This window comes from Sinohyriopsis cumingii, chromosome 3, assembly GCF_028554795.1.
Source record: "Sinohyriopsis cumingii isolate HCF-2022 chromosome 3, ASM2855479v2, whole genome shotgun sequence".
NCBI lineage: Eukaryota > Metazoa > Mollusca > Bivalvia > Unionida > Unionidae > Sinohyriopsis > Sinohyriopsis cumingii.
This window is the reverse complement of record NC_142963.1, coordinates 80,519,100-80,534,226: the sequence shown is the minus strand read 5'-3', so window position 1 is coordinate 80,534,226 and position 15,127 is coordinate 80,519,100. Positions and strand designations below refer to the sequence as shown.

At 32.6% G+C, this 15,127-nt stretch overlaps 1 protein-coding gene across 1 annotated transcript in view; it reads right to left on the bottom strand.

The window, feature by feature from the left end:
- Window positions 1-9,815: 9,815 nt before the first annotated feature.
- Window positions 9,816-15,127, bottom strand: part of LOC149803181 (cadherin-23-like) — a 287,768-nt gene continuing 282,456 nt past the window's right edge. The window contains exons 75-77 of the mRNA XM_089953899.1: window positions 14,036-14,236; window positions 13,253-13,393; window positions 9,816-12,555 (exon numbers count right to left, since the gene is read on the bottom strand). Coding sequence (XP_089810025.1) covers window positions 11,910-12,555; window positions 13,253-13,393; window positions 14,036-14,236 — 988 coding nt within the window. The 3' untranslated portion in view covers window positions 9,816-11,909. The remainder of the gene's footprint in view (window positions 12,556-13,252; window positions 13,394-14,035; window positions 14,237-15,127) is intronic.

The following is a 15,127-nucleotide window of genomic DNA, read 5'->3' as shown; positions in this document are numbered from 1 at the left end:
TCCCATAAAAGTCATTAAACGATGATATGCACGTGCAAGTGATTTAATTCAAAATTGAACAATATATCTTCAGATGGTTCTTGAAGTCCATTTATCCTCAGTGAAACTACAGAAACTCCAAGTTTGTCAAATATCATTGGACTTTCTTCCTGCGAGTTTACTCGTTCAGTATTTTGGAAAACAATAAAAATATGCCTTGGCGCAGAAACCCCTTGTTGTGATGATATTTGCCATGTAAATAAACCATTAACATTACTCTGAACACTATCTGTAGTTACTGTTAACCATGATAATAATGATTTACCGCCTGAGTCCATAAAAGAGAGTAATTTTTGTTCTTCGGTAATCGTTGGAGTCATTATCGGCATCCATAACAAAAGTTTTGCTTTGGGGTTATCCTTCTAAATAAACCAAGAGCAACATTACCTAGTCCATCTCCGTAAATCGCTCTGTAAGTTGGTAATCGCGAATTTACTACTCTATTACAGGTCCACGTTGAACATGATGTATAATCATTTTATGTATTACTTATTTATCTAATCACTGTGATAATCATCAGCAATTTCATCAATGAGAGAATGAGAAACATCGATATCTACAATACCGCCAGGAAATAATCTTCGACAAATCTCAGATATTTCATTAATAATTTCACGCGAATTATTTCCAGCACGTTTTCCTCCAATCAGAACTTTTAATCTATCTACGTCAAAATGAATGTTGTTAGGACAAGCAATAAGACCGCTTCCTCCTGGCGTAGTTGAGCAAAAACCACTTCCAGTAGCGCCTGACTTAGGTTAGTAAGTTTCATCAGGGTCACTATATTGCTGTTTAAGTTCTTCAACAGTCTTATTTGTTTCTTTAGCTAGTTTTTCATATCTCCTCTCTCTACGATTCATTACTCCTTGTTTAAAGTTAATAAATCCTGACTAGTAGTATCTAAAGAATCTCGATTTTTATGGGCGGCATACACTGTAGCAATCTATTTTCCAGGTTCTACCCGTTCAACAAATCGTCTTTCAAATATTTTTTTCTATTTACAAAAAAGCAGCAATAGTTGCTGATAATGTTTGATTATCAAGTGTTCTATGATTTATTTCAATAAATATATTTCTATAAGCACTAGATTTTTGCTCAGGAGGTTGTGGTTTTAATTGTGACCGAGTAATTCGTGAAGGAGGTTGTGGTTTTAATTGTGACCGAGTAATTCGTGAAGAAGGTTGTGGTTCTGATTTTTCTCGCTCTATTTGTTGCTGCGGTGGTGGACGTTGATAGGAAGGTTCCTGCTCAGGTGGTTCTTGCTCAGAAGGTTTTTTCTTCTTTGTCTTTTTTTGCTGGTTTTTCTCCTTCTTCTGCAAGTCTTGCATGATATTGTCTTATTTGATTAGTATAAGCTTTATCTAAAATATCAGTTGTATCTACTTGATTAAGATTCTGATGTATACAAAAAATCCAATTTTGCCATACTACACGACCTACATTATCAATATATTCGGGCTTTAAATATATGTGTCTTTGAGAATAAGTTCCGGCAGCAAACGTTTCTAATTCAGTTATGTCAATCTTTTTTATTACTCGTATACCTTCCTTAGTAAATTTTTCCTTAAAATTAACTCCTTTCTTTCCTTTCTTTATTTTTATATTTTCTGGTTCTATTTTTCCTTCATCTCTACCTTTAGCAGGAGGAGGCTGAGAAGCAACTATTGCGGCTGGAAGTTCTTTTAAAAGTCTTTTTTGTTTTCTTGGTATATTTAGCAGTCTGTTCTAACGTTGGACGAAGACTTTCAGTAACTGCTGCATCTTTTTCAGTTGCTTCTGTAATCGGTTTAAATACAAAAATTTATCTTCGGCAAATTCTACCGGAGATTCTTGACGTTCTTGACGTTTTTGTCCAACAGAATCACGAACAGGTAAAAAACTTTCTGATTGCTTCCAATTTTTCTCTAGCTAATCTAGCAGTGTAAGATTCAGCACCAGGTGCCATTATTGATATAATTATGATCTAATTATAGCAGCAGAGAGGGCGCGACCTCAATAAGACGACAGGTGGGTAAACAAAAACACACACAAATTTCGACAAAAGATAAAGTAACAAAAACAAAATAACCCAATTAGAGAAACTCTCGGTAAAGTTAAAGGCTTCGGTTTAGCGTTAGAGACCTTATTTTTTTTATTTTTTTGTATGAGGTTTTAGTTTGCGAAATGACGTTTCAGCAAAAGGTCTGTTCACCCTCTTTGCTGCTTCTCGAGTCAATGTAAACAAAAACAACGATGCTATGCACAAGTGAAAATAGTTGTGGACATAAAATAGATTGCAGCCAAATGCAAAATAGCTGTTAAATATATACCTAAGTTGCAAAATAGCTGTTAAATATATAAGTTTTTCTTGCTTAAGTAAATCAAAATAGGAAAGGAAGAAAATCATAATGACGAGCTATAACTAAAAAGCAAACAAATTAGAAACAAATAGTTCAGCCATCTTTAAAACGCATTCAAGTTAGTAAAGAATTGAGATGTCTGAATAAGCAAACATTAAACAAAACTCCTAACAAAAAGCCAAATAGATTCACTGTTTTGAAGTTAAATGAGCACAGATTTTACGGTTCTAACAATCAATATAGGTACGAAAAATTATTTTAATGACACTGAATCATATTCGCACAAAATCATGAAAGCTCCATTAGACTTCATTATAAAACTTACGAAGAAACTAACCCAGAAGGGAAAGAAAGACTACAATACCAGAATGATGGTACTACAGAGAAATGGAAAACTGTTAAAAAGTTCAGAAGATATTGTAATGGTACCATATACGGAAGAAAAGGCAGATTTAGAGTTTATCAGTCTTGTGGAAAGATTACCAGCATTTACAACAACAACAACAAAATGGAAAAGGAACGAATCTACTTTGGATACTTTAATACTACCAAGAACTGGATATAGACTGAATAGAAGCAGACCATTTAAAAAGACTAAATATTACATTTCAAAGTTCTATTATAGATAACAAAACAGTTTAAATAAATAGTATCACTAGCGTTAATATTTTGTACTGTAGTTAGTTGTGTTGACTGTGAAGGCATTCAACTACTGGCTTTGTAAGGATATTATACTTCATCAGGTTTTAACACATTAACCCCTGGAGCTTTCCGTCATTTTCGCCTGAAAATCGAGTAGGAAACACATTTTGAAAGCTATTTCTGAATAGATCCGAAAACACCAAATCCCCGGTCATCTTTCAATAACATACTGACTAGTTGTGTAAGAAACATCGTTTTTCGTTGGCTATTTGACTCGCGCATGAGCAGGAGGGTAAACGGAGCCATTATTTTTGTATGGAGACAACTCTTTATTCCAAATGCCCATCTTATCCTACTTTTTGCAAAGGCTCATCTGTCTGTTTGCAATTCATACCGGTTTGCCTTAGATCCGAGAACAAAAATTCTAAAATCCGGACACAAAATCGGATTCCGACCACGGACGAATTTTCGGTAGAAAAAGTCTGGTCCAAAACATGAGGTTTTTGTCTATCTGTATTTTGTAGTGCAACATGATATTCCAGATTATTTGGTATCATTGTAGAGCTACATCTGTCTACCTTTCTATAATACCACCCACTTTAGTGTATCATGCATGACCATGACGCTACAGAGCTCGACATTAGGCTACTACCTCCTGCCCCATTAAGTCGTCGATAGGGGTTAATGTGTTAAAAGAAAACAATTTCACGTTTGACCAGAACAGGTACACCACCACATCTCAAACAATACAAAATTCAGTTTTAACTATAATTTTGTTGAAATGTATAATGACACATGCTTAATGCAGAACATGTGATGTTTTATAATCTTACTGTTCTTATCTAAAACGCTAAGGTTTGGCTTTTTGCCGACTTTCGTTCACATCGACATTGATTTTTATAGCTTTTGTGCAGTTACTTTCTCTGGTGCATTTTCAACCTAATATTATTATTGCTGTATGTGTTCTCATCTTCAGTTTATTTGTATCTAAATTTGAAAAATGAACTCAAGATAAATTTGATTGCAAGATTATTTAAAACGCTTTTTCTAAATGATTAAAAATTAATTAAAATGTAACTGGATAAGTAAAATGTTTGATTGTAAAACATGTCCCAAATATGAAGAAGAAAAATATATTTCTGCATTTTACAGAACTAACAGTTATTGCAAATCGTGTCAAAAGGAATATGGTAGGCAAAGGCTTGACGAAAACAAAGAGGACTCCAAAAGAACAAACAAAAAAGTTACCAATGTGAGGGAAGAAAACGTCATTCTTTAATGACTACAGATGTTCCATAATGATGAAGGCATCAGTTTAATTAACATTATCAAGATAAAACTTCAAAACTACTCGGTGTTCGAACTACTGACTTCTGCAGAATTCGTTTAAACTTCGCTTAACATGATGGTGTCAGCAATGATAGTTTAGACCTTGATCATATCATTCCATTTTCATCACATGAGTTGTCTTATCCTGAGCAACACAGAAATATTTCCACTGCTCAAAATCTAGACACACAATAACCGCTGAAAAAAGACCAAAAAATGAAAAAAAAATGCCTTTTGAAGAAAACATTGAAGAAGAGCATATTAAAGATTAAATCGTCTGAGATTGCAAACATCATGGCTGAGATTTTCAACAACATCCATTAGTATGGTTTACCTCTTAATTTTTTTCGCATATATTTTCCTTTTCAGAAAAGTAACTATTCCTGTAATGACAGCCACTGTAACAATTGCTGTTACAAATCAGCCAATATTTGCTTTCTTTATAATACAGATTTTTATATATGTTCAGACTGATTGTTTAAGTGCATCTTTTTGGAATGATTATATCTGAAAGTTATTAAACCAGCACATAATATAGACAGAGATAATTTCGATTTATTGGACAAAATTCACTGCTGTATCTGATACCGTTAGATTCACCAATTCATGTTTCAGTTTAGTTTGTAAACTGTGAAAGTTGTTGATCAGAGAAAATATGCACAAGCAGTGATATTAAAATATAAATAAAACATTGATCACTGATCTGGAAATTTTAGCAGCTCTAATTTTCATAGAAAAATTCATATTTCCTCTATATTTATTTCTCTTCCATTTTTCAAACTATATTTTTACCAGCTATTTCTTTGTATGTTCCATTTTTTATTCAAGTTTTATTCATGCTTTTACTCTTCCACTTTTGGAGAAACTAAGTTTGTACAATATTTTTTTCCTCGGTAAGATGTGCTACTGGCACACGAGAGATCCATCGTTTGTGTGCTTCACATCTCCGACACTACTTTTGAGTAGTTCTTTGCATTTTAAATAGCCGAAAGCTTTATTTTTTTGTGGCAGAAAGTAGAAGAGTTAATAATATCTTTTTGGACATAAAGGGTAGTCATTTCTATAGTTATTCAATTGAAAATCTTGTTTATGAATATGATAATATAATGAAAGACACGTGAAGGTTTTTGAATGAGTGAATTTCCTTATCAACTGGAAAGACATAGATACAGAAAAAAACAACCAACCAAAACAAAACAAAACAACCTCAAAACCCCACAAAAACAACAACAAAAACAAAGAAAACAAAAACAACAAAAGAAAACAAACAAACAAAAGCTAACAAACAAAAGCCTGTTATGTAAAACCAGATAGTAATATTGTTCAAATATCCAAGAAAGCAGAGAATGCTACCACCAATAACTTTGTTTTTCAAAGAAAACCCGACCAAATAGAGATGCGAACAATAGACACTAATGAATCATTTTGATAAACAGACAAAATAAGCTGACACTAAAATTGACGAATACCGTGAATGCTATTCAAAACCCAGATCTTCCATGTGTAGTAAAAAGAATATTAACCGATCAAATCAATAGTAAAGAGAACTAAGTGGATATGAAAATACTGTAGAAATTTTCAATTTAGAGGAAAGAACCCATGAGATTTTATGATGAAATGTCTGAAAAACAAACTGAGGATATAAAAAAGATGCAAAGAAATAGACACAGTGAAACTGTTGAATTTGGAGAACTATTATAAAGTGATGAAAGCAAAAGATCGCGATTAGCTGAGACCTACCACTTATACAGAACATATATACAAAATCAATTCAAAAGTTAGAGAAAAACCACCATGAGGAGAAGGCGTAAACAAGCTGTTTAACAACTGCACTTATACCAATAGCTGATATTAAAATTTACATAAAAACTTGCTCTATCTAGAGCAAATCTGGAAAATATGCTGTTATTTTTCCTACTATACAGTCTCTTCATTCATCTTTCCTCCATTTCCTCCTAATACAACTCGTTCTCCTGGGACCGCTTCGGTGGCTGAAGTGGTTTGAGCGTCCGCCTCAGATACAGGAGGTCATGGGTATGAACATAGGCCAAGTCATACCAAAGACTTACAAAATCTTACCTCGCTAGGCACATTGCATTAAGTGGTTAGTGTTAGGACTGGTCGGCGTGGTGTAAGGATAATGTGACTGGGTCTTACATGATGCTACATGTCTGCGGCATGATACCCCAGTGCTTGACATCACTATAAACTGCCACATTGCAGACATCATAGTGATATGACTGAACAATTGTCAAAGGTACATTAAAAATCAAAATCACACACACACACTTTCTACTGTTATGACTCTATGGTCTTACACTAAGCAATAAAAAGAAGCGTAATCAACAAGTTGATTAAAATCAATAAGTAAACTTTCTCTAAGTTATAAAGTGAACATTTCAGAGGAACTTACAGTATTGTGAATTAAATCCCAAATAATCATAAAAGCTTTGTTATAAGTGCAAACATATAGAATGGTCCGAATGTTATTCAATGCGCTTATTTACCAACAATCTTGAATAGGTTGATTTACCAACAGTCTTGATGAATCACAATAATATACATGTAATCCAGAATGTCTTTGAGATATTGCTTTAGTTCAGAACATCAATGAGCGTTTTGTAATTCCAATTTTTGAATAAATGATTCGTCTAAAATTATATCTGAACACAAACAAAAATTATTACACATACTGATTTAAAATGGAAAATTATTCCACATACTGATTTTAAAATGGAAAATTATTCCACATACTGATTTTAAAATGGAAAATTATTCCACATACTGATTTTAAAATGGGAATGAATAATCTTGTTCACCACAACCTAATACAAAACCAAAGACATGATGAAATGACCAGAATGTGAGTCACAAGTTTTCTTCATAAATATTCTAAACTTGTAAATAAGGCAGGACCATGAACTCGAACATCAGTAAACACTTAATTATAAGTTACAACATGACAAAACCATGAAAATAATCAGGTAGGCCAAACCGCTACCATCAATTACGCAGAAAGGTCAAGAACATGATAGAACTAAATATACATAACACTTTCAAAGTGAATACTATTTTGATGAAATGAAAACTGAGCAGAAAAACATATCAAATTATTTGTTTGACTTGGCAGAAATGCTGCAGTAGCAATACCTGGTATTATTGGGAGCATGATAAGTTGCTTATTTAATAGTGGTATCTATACTATTTATATTTCTTGCTGATCAGGTCATATTACTTGTTTTTTTGGCATTAGTGTCATTTTTGCTTTTTTGTAAGCCATGTATCTACATACAACCCAGGATCTGGTTTTATCTTCTTATTTACATCATAGTGTGTGGCTTTAAAATTTGCTTATCCTGCCTGTGCCCTGGATGAAGTAGCACATTCCTGATATACAACAATCAGATGCTCGTCAATGTAGTTGAGGTTTTCCTTCAAAGGAACATAAATTGTAAACAAAAACTTAAGCAACAATTATCAACATCAATGAATGTTTATTTCATGATAAGTATTGTGGTTTCTGACATTTCTAAATTTGTGTTTTTCGAACATCTGAATATCGGATAGGAGCTGAGATACTTAGACTACCTTCGCCCAATATGTGTTTCAGCACAGCGAGATATTTACAATAAATATTTTCTTTTAATCCTTTTTCTCCAAATAAAGTTTACTCCCTTTGTCTTTCTCTTGTCCTCTGCAAATTTTTGTCATACCATCAGGGATTACATATCAGCCTTTGAAATAACGCATTCTTTACTACATCAATTTTGATGGTACAATTCAATCCCAGCTTGAACGATTCTTTGGAGTTTTAAATTGCTCTTGTAATCGACGATGCAACCCATTTTCATAACTATTCCATACAGAAACCAAGATATACCCTCACCATGGAATTACTTTCACTTATGAATATGTCATTAATTGCTAATATTTACCATATTATTTTTATATATGTAATAATCATGATGTCTGTGAAGTTACACATGCCTGCTCTACAATACACAAATGCTGTGACACTGTGCTCTGTATCTCTTCATGGAGCCAAATTTAGAGTGTAATTATCGAAAATGCCAAATTGCTTGCATGTGAAAAATTGAGTATTAGTTTAAAATAGTTTTATCTCCTCAGAGGGTAAAGTTCTGTACTCATCTGGTTTTCTTGTTTAAAGCTTAAATATACCACTGGAAATGAGATATCCCCCTAAAGGAGAATTCTTTAGCAGCAGAGTACATAACTTTTGGATTGGAGTCATCTAATGATGTTGCCACATTTATTTAGAGTTTGACAAAGACATCTTAAAATTAGTCTACAAAACCTCATTTCTATTCAGTTTATTGTATGTATCTTTGTAATGTATAATTTGTTCCCATATTTAGTGATATCTGTGTGACTGGACTTTTGGGATCAAAGTTAATATGTTTTACTGATACTTGTCATTCATCTCTGATACACACATATATATTTTATACATTTAAAATTAAATCAAACATCAAAAATAATTCCGGGCCCTTGATAAATTGTATCTGGCATCATAACAAGCCAAAAGGGCACCCATCTATAACAGGTATTTATTTTCAGCAAACGTTACATTCCTTCATTCTTTGAAACATATGGGTTCAGATTTACATAAAAATTTGGCCATTCTGATTGTTGATTCAGAGATAGCTATTGTATATACCGAGTCAGTATTAGTTTATTTATATCAATTTTTGTTTAATCATTGTAGATTGACCTTACAAAATTTGTGAGATCTTCAAGTGTTACTGTGACTTTAGCCAAATCTACATTTATATATACACAAGTTTTTTCCCTGATGCTGTATGGATTTTATTATCAAAGTTTATAATTTCAACGTTATCATCAATAAATTTAATAATTAATGAGTATTGTTTCTAAAGCAATGTAGTAAGTATTCTTTTGTTTGAAATCTAAAAACAATCCCAACAAATCAACATTTTTATTCTCCTGTCCTTATTTTGCAATACAACTAGTTTGGACTAACTTTTATCCCATCCGAACTTGTAAAAAAATGCACATTTTTTTTCTTGATACTCACATTATTGCTAAATATCTCCATGGCAACTCTAAATTCCTTAAATTCCAGCTAATGCAGCTCAGTGGTCTGCATGTCAGTGTCAAATACAGCAACAGTAGTTTAGGAAGTGATCACAAACTTGTGTTAATGAACAGAAGATGCTGAAAGTTACGCCCTGTCTATTTCGTCTTCAAAGCAAAGGAGATAGGACAAATTGTGTACTTGATATGCTTTACACTGCATTCAGCTGCAGGACAAAAAGGACAACTTAAGCAAAAACTGTGAGAGAGTAGTGATGTCTTGATAGGAACATTGTTAGGTGATGACTATCCGATGCATAAAGTTTCATGACAATCCCTGGAAAACTAAGACTATAGTTGTGTTCATCGTTTACCAGATTGAGCTTAAAGTAGAAACAAGCAATAACTGTAGCAATAACTGTAGATACATAGTGATTTATTGACTTTATTCAGATAACAACAATAATATGTATCAAATTTCACAGGGATTCATAAAAAGTGAGACACAGGCTGCATTCATTATATTCTGTTATGAAGTGCATTATGCTGCAAGACAAATGGATAAAAATCTAAGAAAATTGTAAGAGGATAGAAATTTGTTGAAATGCACATCTTATAAAGACAACCATAACATGTACAAAGTTTCACACTAGATACTAGTTGCATTTACAACATTCTGTCATACCTTATAGCAGGCTCTGAGCCAAAATGGGCAACAACTCTAACAAAACTTGCAGATGTCATCACAGTGATTTCTTGATATGATCTTCTTCATATGATGACCATAGTATTTGTCAAGTTTTCTGGTGATCCACTGAAAAGTGTAAGACTAGTTGCAATCTCAAGATGACACAATGCACCTTTGTACTTAGCAAATTATCATTTCTGTGGGTTTGATGTCATTATTCAGCTTTTGGTAAGCTATACATAACAGCCAGTTTATCTGGTGGAAGAAGAACCAAGGAAAATCCAGGGAGGAACCACTGACCCACAGTAAGCTACTGACAAGCTGTCTGACATACCCACATTGACTGATCCTGTGACTCGAACCCATGCTGACAGAGGTGAGATGGCAGTAATCAGTAAAGACAAAAATCTCAGATGACTCAGCCACCTGGGGCCTCAGACAAATTTTTGAGCGAAAAGGCCGACCATCCTTTCATAGACCAAATTTTTCCCTGATTCTCTCTTTATATCAATGATTAATTGAGTAAAAGATTAATTGAGCAATAATTTATTAGGCAAATGATAACAAAACTGTCAAAGAAATGGATAAAGAACTGGAGAGCCATTATTACAAATGAGCAATAATAATAGATTGAAGTATATAACATAAATCTGTATTCAAAAAACCAATAAGTATTTTAATTAATAAAATACAAATATATGATCTTGGTATAAGATTGATACATTTTACCTTCTTGCATTTGTACATCTTTTAAAATATGCCAATCAGTACATATTTAAATAAACAAATCAACAAAAATCGGATATTGCAAACAAAGTACAATAGATGAGAACATATTACACCAACACCACACACACAGACACAAAACCCACACAGATTCTTAATTTTAAAGATTGTGTGTTACTTTGTTCACTTCTCTTTGTTGAATTAAAACTCAAGATATAAATGAATCAAAACACTTATGACATAAAAATATAAAAATGGTAGAAATAGTTTGAAGAGCAAAGAAAAGTGAAGTTATATTATGTAAATAATATTCTTCCAGTTGAAGTGACAAGCATACAAGCATTACTACCACATATTGTATATAATTCATACAAAATTTATTATGAACTGTAAAAGTTTTACTTTCATAGTTTGCATTTTTGGCAGCCTCTTTTTTGTCCAGAATATTGTTTTATTGTGTAGTCTTCTATTAGTTCTCAAAGCTTTGCTATTTATAACTTGAACAGACATAACAATTCAAGGACTCTAATTATTCTAAAATTTCCACTCCTGCAGAAAAAACAGATTTTCGTGAAATTTAATTTGATTAATACCGGTAATATTATAAAGATACAAGGGAAAGTATGGGAATTTTCAAAATTTTTTAAAATAAATTAGTTGCCAGTAAAGAATTCAAATAGATGAATGAAAGATTAGCTAAATCATCCATTTATAACTCTCAATTATATCTGACTTATCGCACATACAATTTTCAAGGTTTTCATCTTTTTAAAAATTTTGTACTAATTTAATAAATATTTTAAAAATTAGTTGTTTTGCATAATATAATATATTTCAAAGATTAATCTCTACAGTAATGAAATGTCAAGATTATGATATTCACTGAGAAATATATGGAAATCGTAAAATAAGAGCCATAGGTTTAATAATCTTAAGTAAGTTAAATCTGTTAAAATTTAGTCAAATCTTGATTATTTTTAAATTCTGAATACAGTATTCTAATGTTTTGTTCTGAGAATGACTATGATACAAAGTTAAATTCTTAGAAAGAAGAAAACCTGTATTATGCAAAATTTGCAACTTGGATTATTTTACAATGAAGTGACAATACTCTCCTCAAATATAAGCTCGTCTACATTTTCTTGCATCCAACTTTGCTCTCTATCTCTGCTTGATGCATTTTCTAACTTTGCATCATCTGCAAAGATTAATTTTGATTCTGTATCACCAATAGATTTTGATGTGGACTGAGAAAAATCAGTCTCTTTCTCCTTCATCTCCTCCTCTGTCTCTCTCTTAGTCTCAAGAGTGGGATCTGTATCTTCTGTGTCACCAGTGGTGGCATCAAGCAAAACCTGTGACCCATAGAAAGTCAGTTTCTCAAGCTTGCCCTCATTCAAATTTCCCTCATCAGCATTCCAAGAATCATCAGTTGACTCTGGATGATCCTTATTCTGACTCAAATCAGCATAATCGTTACTGGCATTGTGACGGCGAGGTTTTTCAACAGACTGAATGTTGATCTGTATGGCATCAAAGGAGTGATCTTCATCTGACTCTTCCTTAGAAACAATGCTGTGGGTTTCAGACTGTGGCCTTTCTGATCCTGATGATTCATTGTCGACTCCACTATCTGTTCTCTCATCATCGTTAGCAGGAATCTCACCCGGGAGTTCCATGTGAATCTCCTGTGTCTCATACTCCACCTTCCTCTTTGCATGGGTTGTCTCATCAACTCTGTATTTTTACAGAAAAGGGCAGATTTATATAAAGGGGTTTGACAAGCACACCATTTTTCTTATTCTCTTTCCAAGCCAGTATCATTTATATTTCATAGAGTACATTTATAAATATATCATGAAAAGTAATGTCCTTAGATTACAAAATTTGTTTTCAAAGTGTATAAAGTAAGACCTGATGTATGAGCAAAAATAAGGAAAGAAACACAAAGAGTAAATGATCTTACTTGATTATAAAAAAAGTAAATCTTTAGTAAATGCTTACATTCTGGATGACGACCAGTTCTTGGCAAGAATTAACAGTTGCCATGTTTCTTTATTTATGAATGCATTTAAAAGTACCTCATAGTACCACCTTATAAGGTAGGGTCTCTGTAAGAACTGGTTCTCATCCAATGTTCTATGTAATTTTTCCTAAACATTTTAATTAATCACTTTTCATGTATACTAATAATTATAGAAAAAGTTTTGATTATAATTTACAACATTTGCTTAAATAGGAAATTTGAATTTAAAAAAATAGATCATCAGTGTATGATAAATTAAAGTAAATTGGTAATTATAATTTGTATAGATCATCAGTGTATGAAAACTTAAAGTATAAAGAAACTGCACAGAATTCAACATAGCATTTAAATAAATGGTTTGCCATCACTGCCTTAAAGTTATGAAATCATACAATGCACAAAACCTACCCATCTCTTTCATTAAAATTTGTCTCCGAGAAATATGGATTGATTGCTTCTCCTGGTGAAAATCGTCTTGTAGACCCATGCTGACTTTCCAGTTCCCATATTTCTTCAAAATTTTGTTTCAGGTTTGGTTTTCCATCATCACTGTCAATAATGTAATTTTTAAAAATCAAATATTTATTAGTTTGGAAAACAGAAATATCTGAACCACTAAAGTGTTATGAAATGCAAGCTAATACAGGGACTTGTTATATATCAAACGACACTTATTATACAACATGTAGGGTGTTTATCAAATATGATAAGCCATTGGCTAAATTAATCTGCATAATATATTGGGGACATTATTAACTTAATTCATAAAACCAATCCGAAAGTGCTCCTGGAACACAGATGTCCTACCAAAGTTCCTGAAAACAGAATACAGTTGTTTTTTCCCTGCTATGATCAATTAATGATTGATGAGATGATGAACACAGTAGCTTATAATTCTATACATTGCACTGAATGTGAACATATTTTGGCGTTACACAAAAGAAACACCTAACTAAAAACAAAATAGTTCATCTGTACAGCCTTGAAGATGGGACATCAAAAGTATCATAAGATACACAGCTAGTATTGATACAGAAGAAAACCAAGGATCAACCAATTATTATGAATGGCTGTTAAATTATGGAGTCTGATACAAAAGTGTGACAGATGTAGAGATGGAAATTAAAATTCTACATTCCTGCCTGTTGCAAAAAGGCTTGGAAAAAAAACCCACCCTAGCACAACACTTACCTTTCATTGTCCGACCATCTCACGAAGCACACTGCAGCAATGCCACCAATTCCTATCAGTACAGCAAGGCAAATTAAGGCTATTTCTGCTGGTCCCATTGTAGAGGCAGTGTGAGGTATATTCCATGGCACTACTTGTACAGATTTTACCTTCATCTGTTTAAAGAAGTCAGCCAGGGCTCCACCATACTTGTTCAACAGCCTTTTCAAACATACAAATCATTCCAGTTACAATCATCTCTCATTGTAATAACTGGGTCACAGGAGTAATATAATGTTCTATAATATAGAAAAGTTGAACTTGTTGCCATTTTCCAATGAAAATTATTTTTCAGTCTCACCATCCAAAATAATAAGCAACTTGATGACTTTGGAATTTTCTGCATTAGCTTTAAATCTCAGCAGGTTAAAAAAATATAATGAGATGTAATTGTTTGTAAGAAATCCAGCTAAGATAAGTAGTTCTACTTTCATTTCTTTGGTACACAACACTGTTTCCACAAAACACTGCTTCAGACAAAATTTGAGGCAAAACCTTATTCTGAACAAAGAATATATTGTAAAAATGGAGGAATCTGATTTGATGAAAGTCTATCCTATTAATTTTATTGTAAACAATGTTTCATCAAAATTATGTAAGGTACAAATACACAGCAACAGCTGGTCGTTGCATCTGAGCAGCTCTGATTTTTTCAAATGCATAGACCAGCTGTTGGAAATGACAGTCACATATAGTCACTGCCAAAGAATCAGGCATATTCCATATACTACTGATGTAGGATGATGAGATTGTTTCTATTTTGTCCACAAAAAATTAATACTTTTCACAGAGTCTCTTGTGCACAACATATTATTATACAGATTAAAATCTCAAAATTTATTTCTGGATCAATTGTTAAATCTGAATTCATGCTTATTGTCAAATATTCTTTCAATTATGTATGGGGTAAATAATCTACAAAAAATTCTCTTAAATTCATTGGGCACCAATTTTTCCTGGATTTCAATGGTTGCCATAAATTATTAATTTTAAAATTGACTAAAGTTTCCGCTTATAAAGAACTGAGAACATAATGTGAAGAATACATAAATT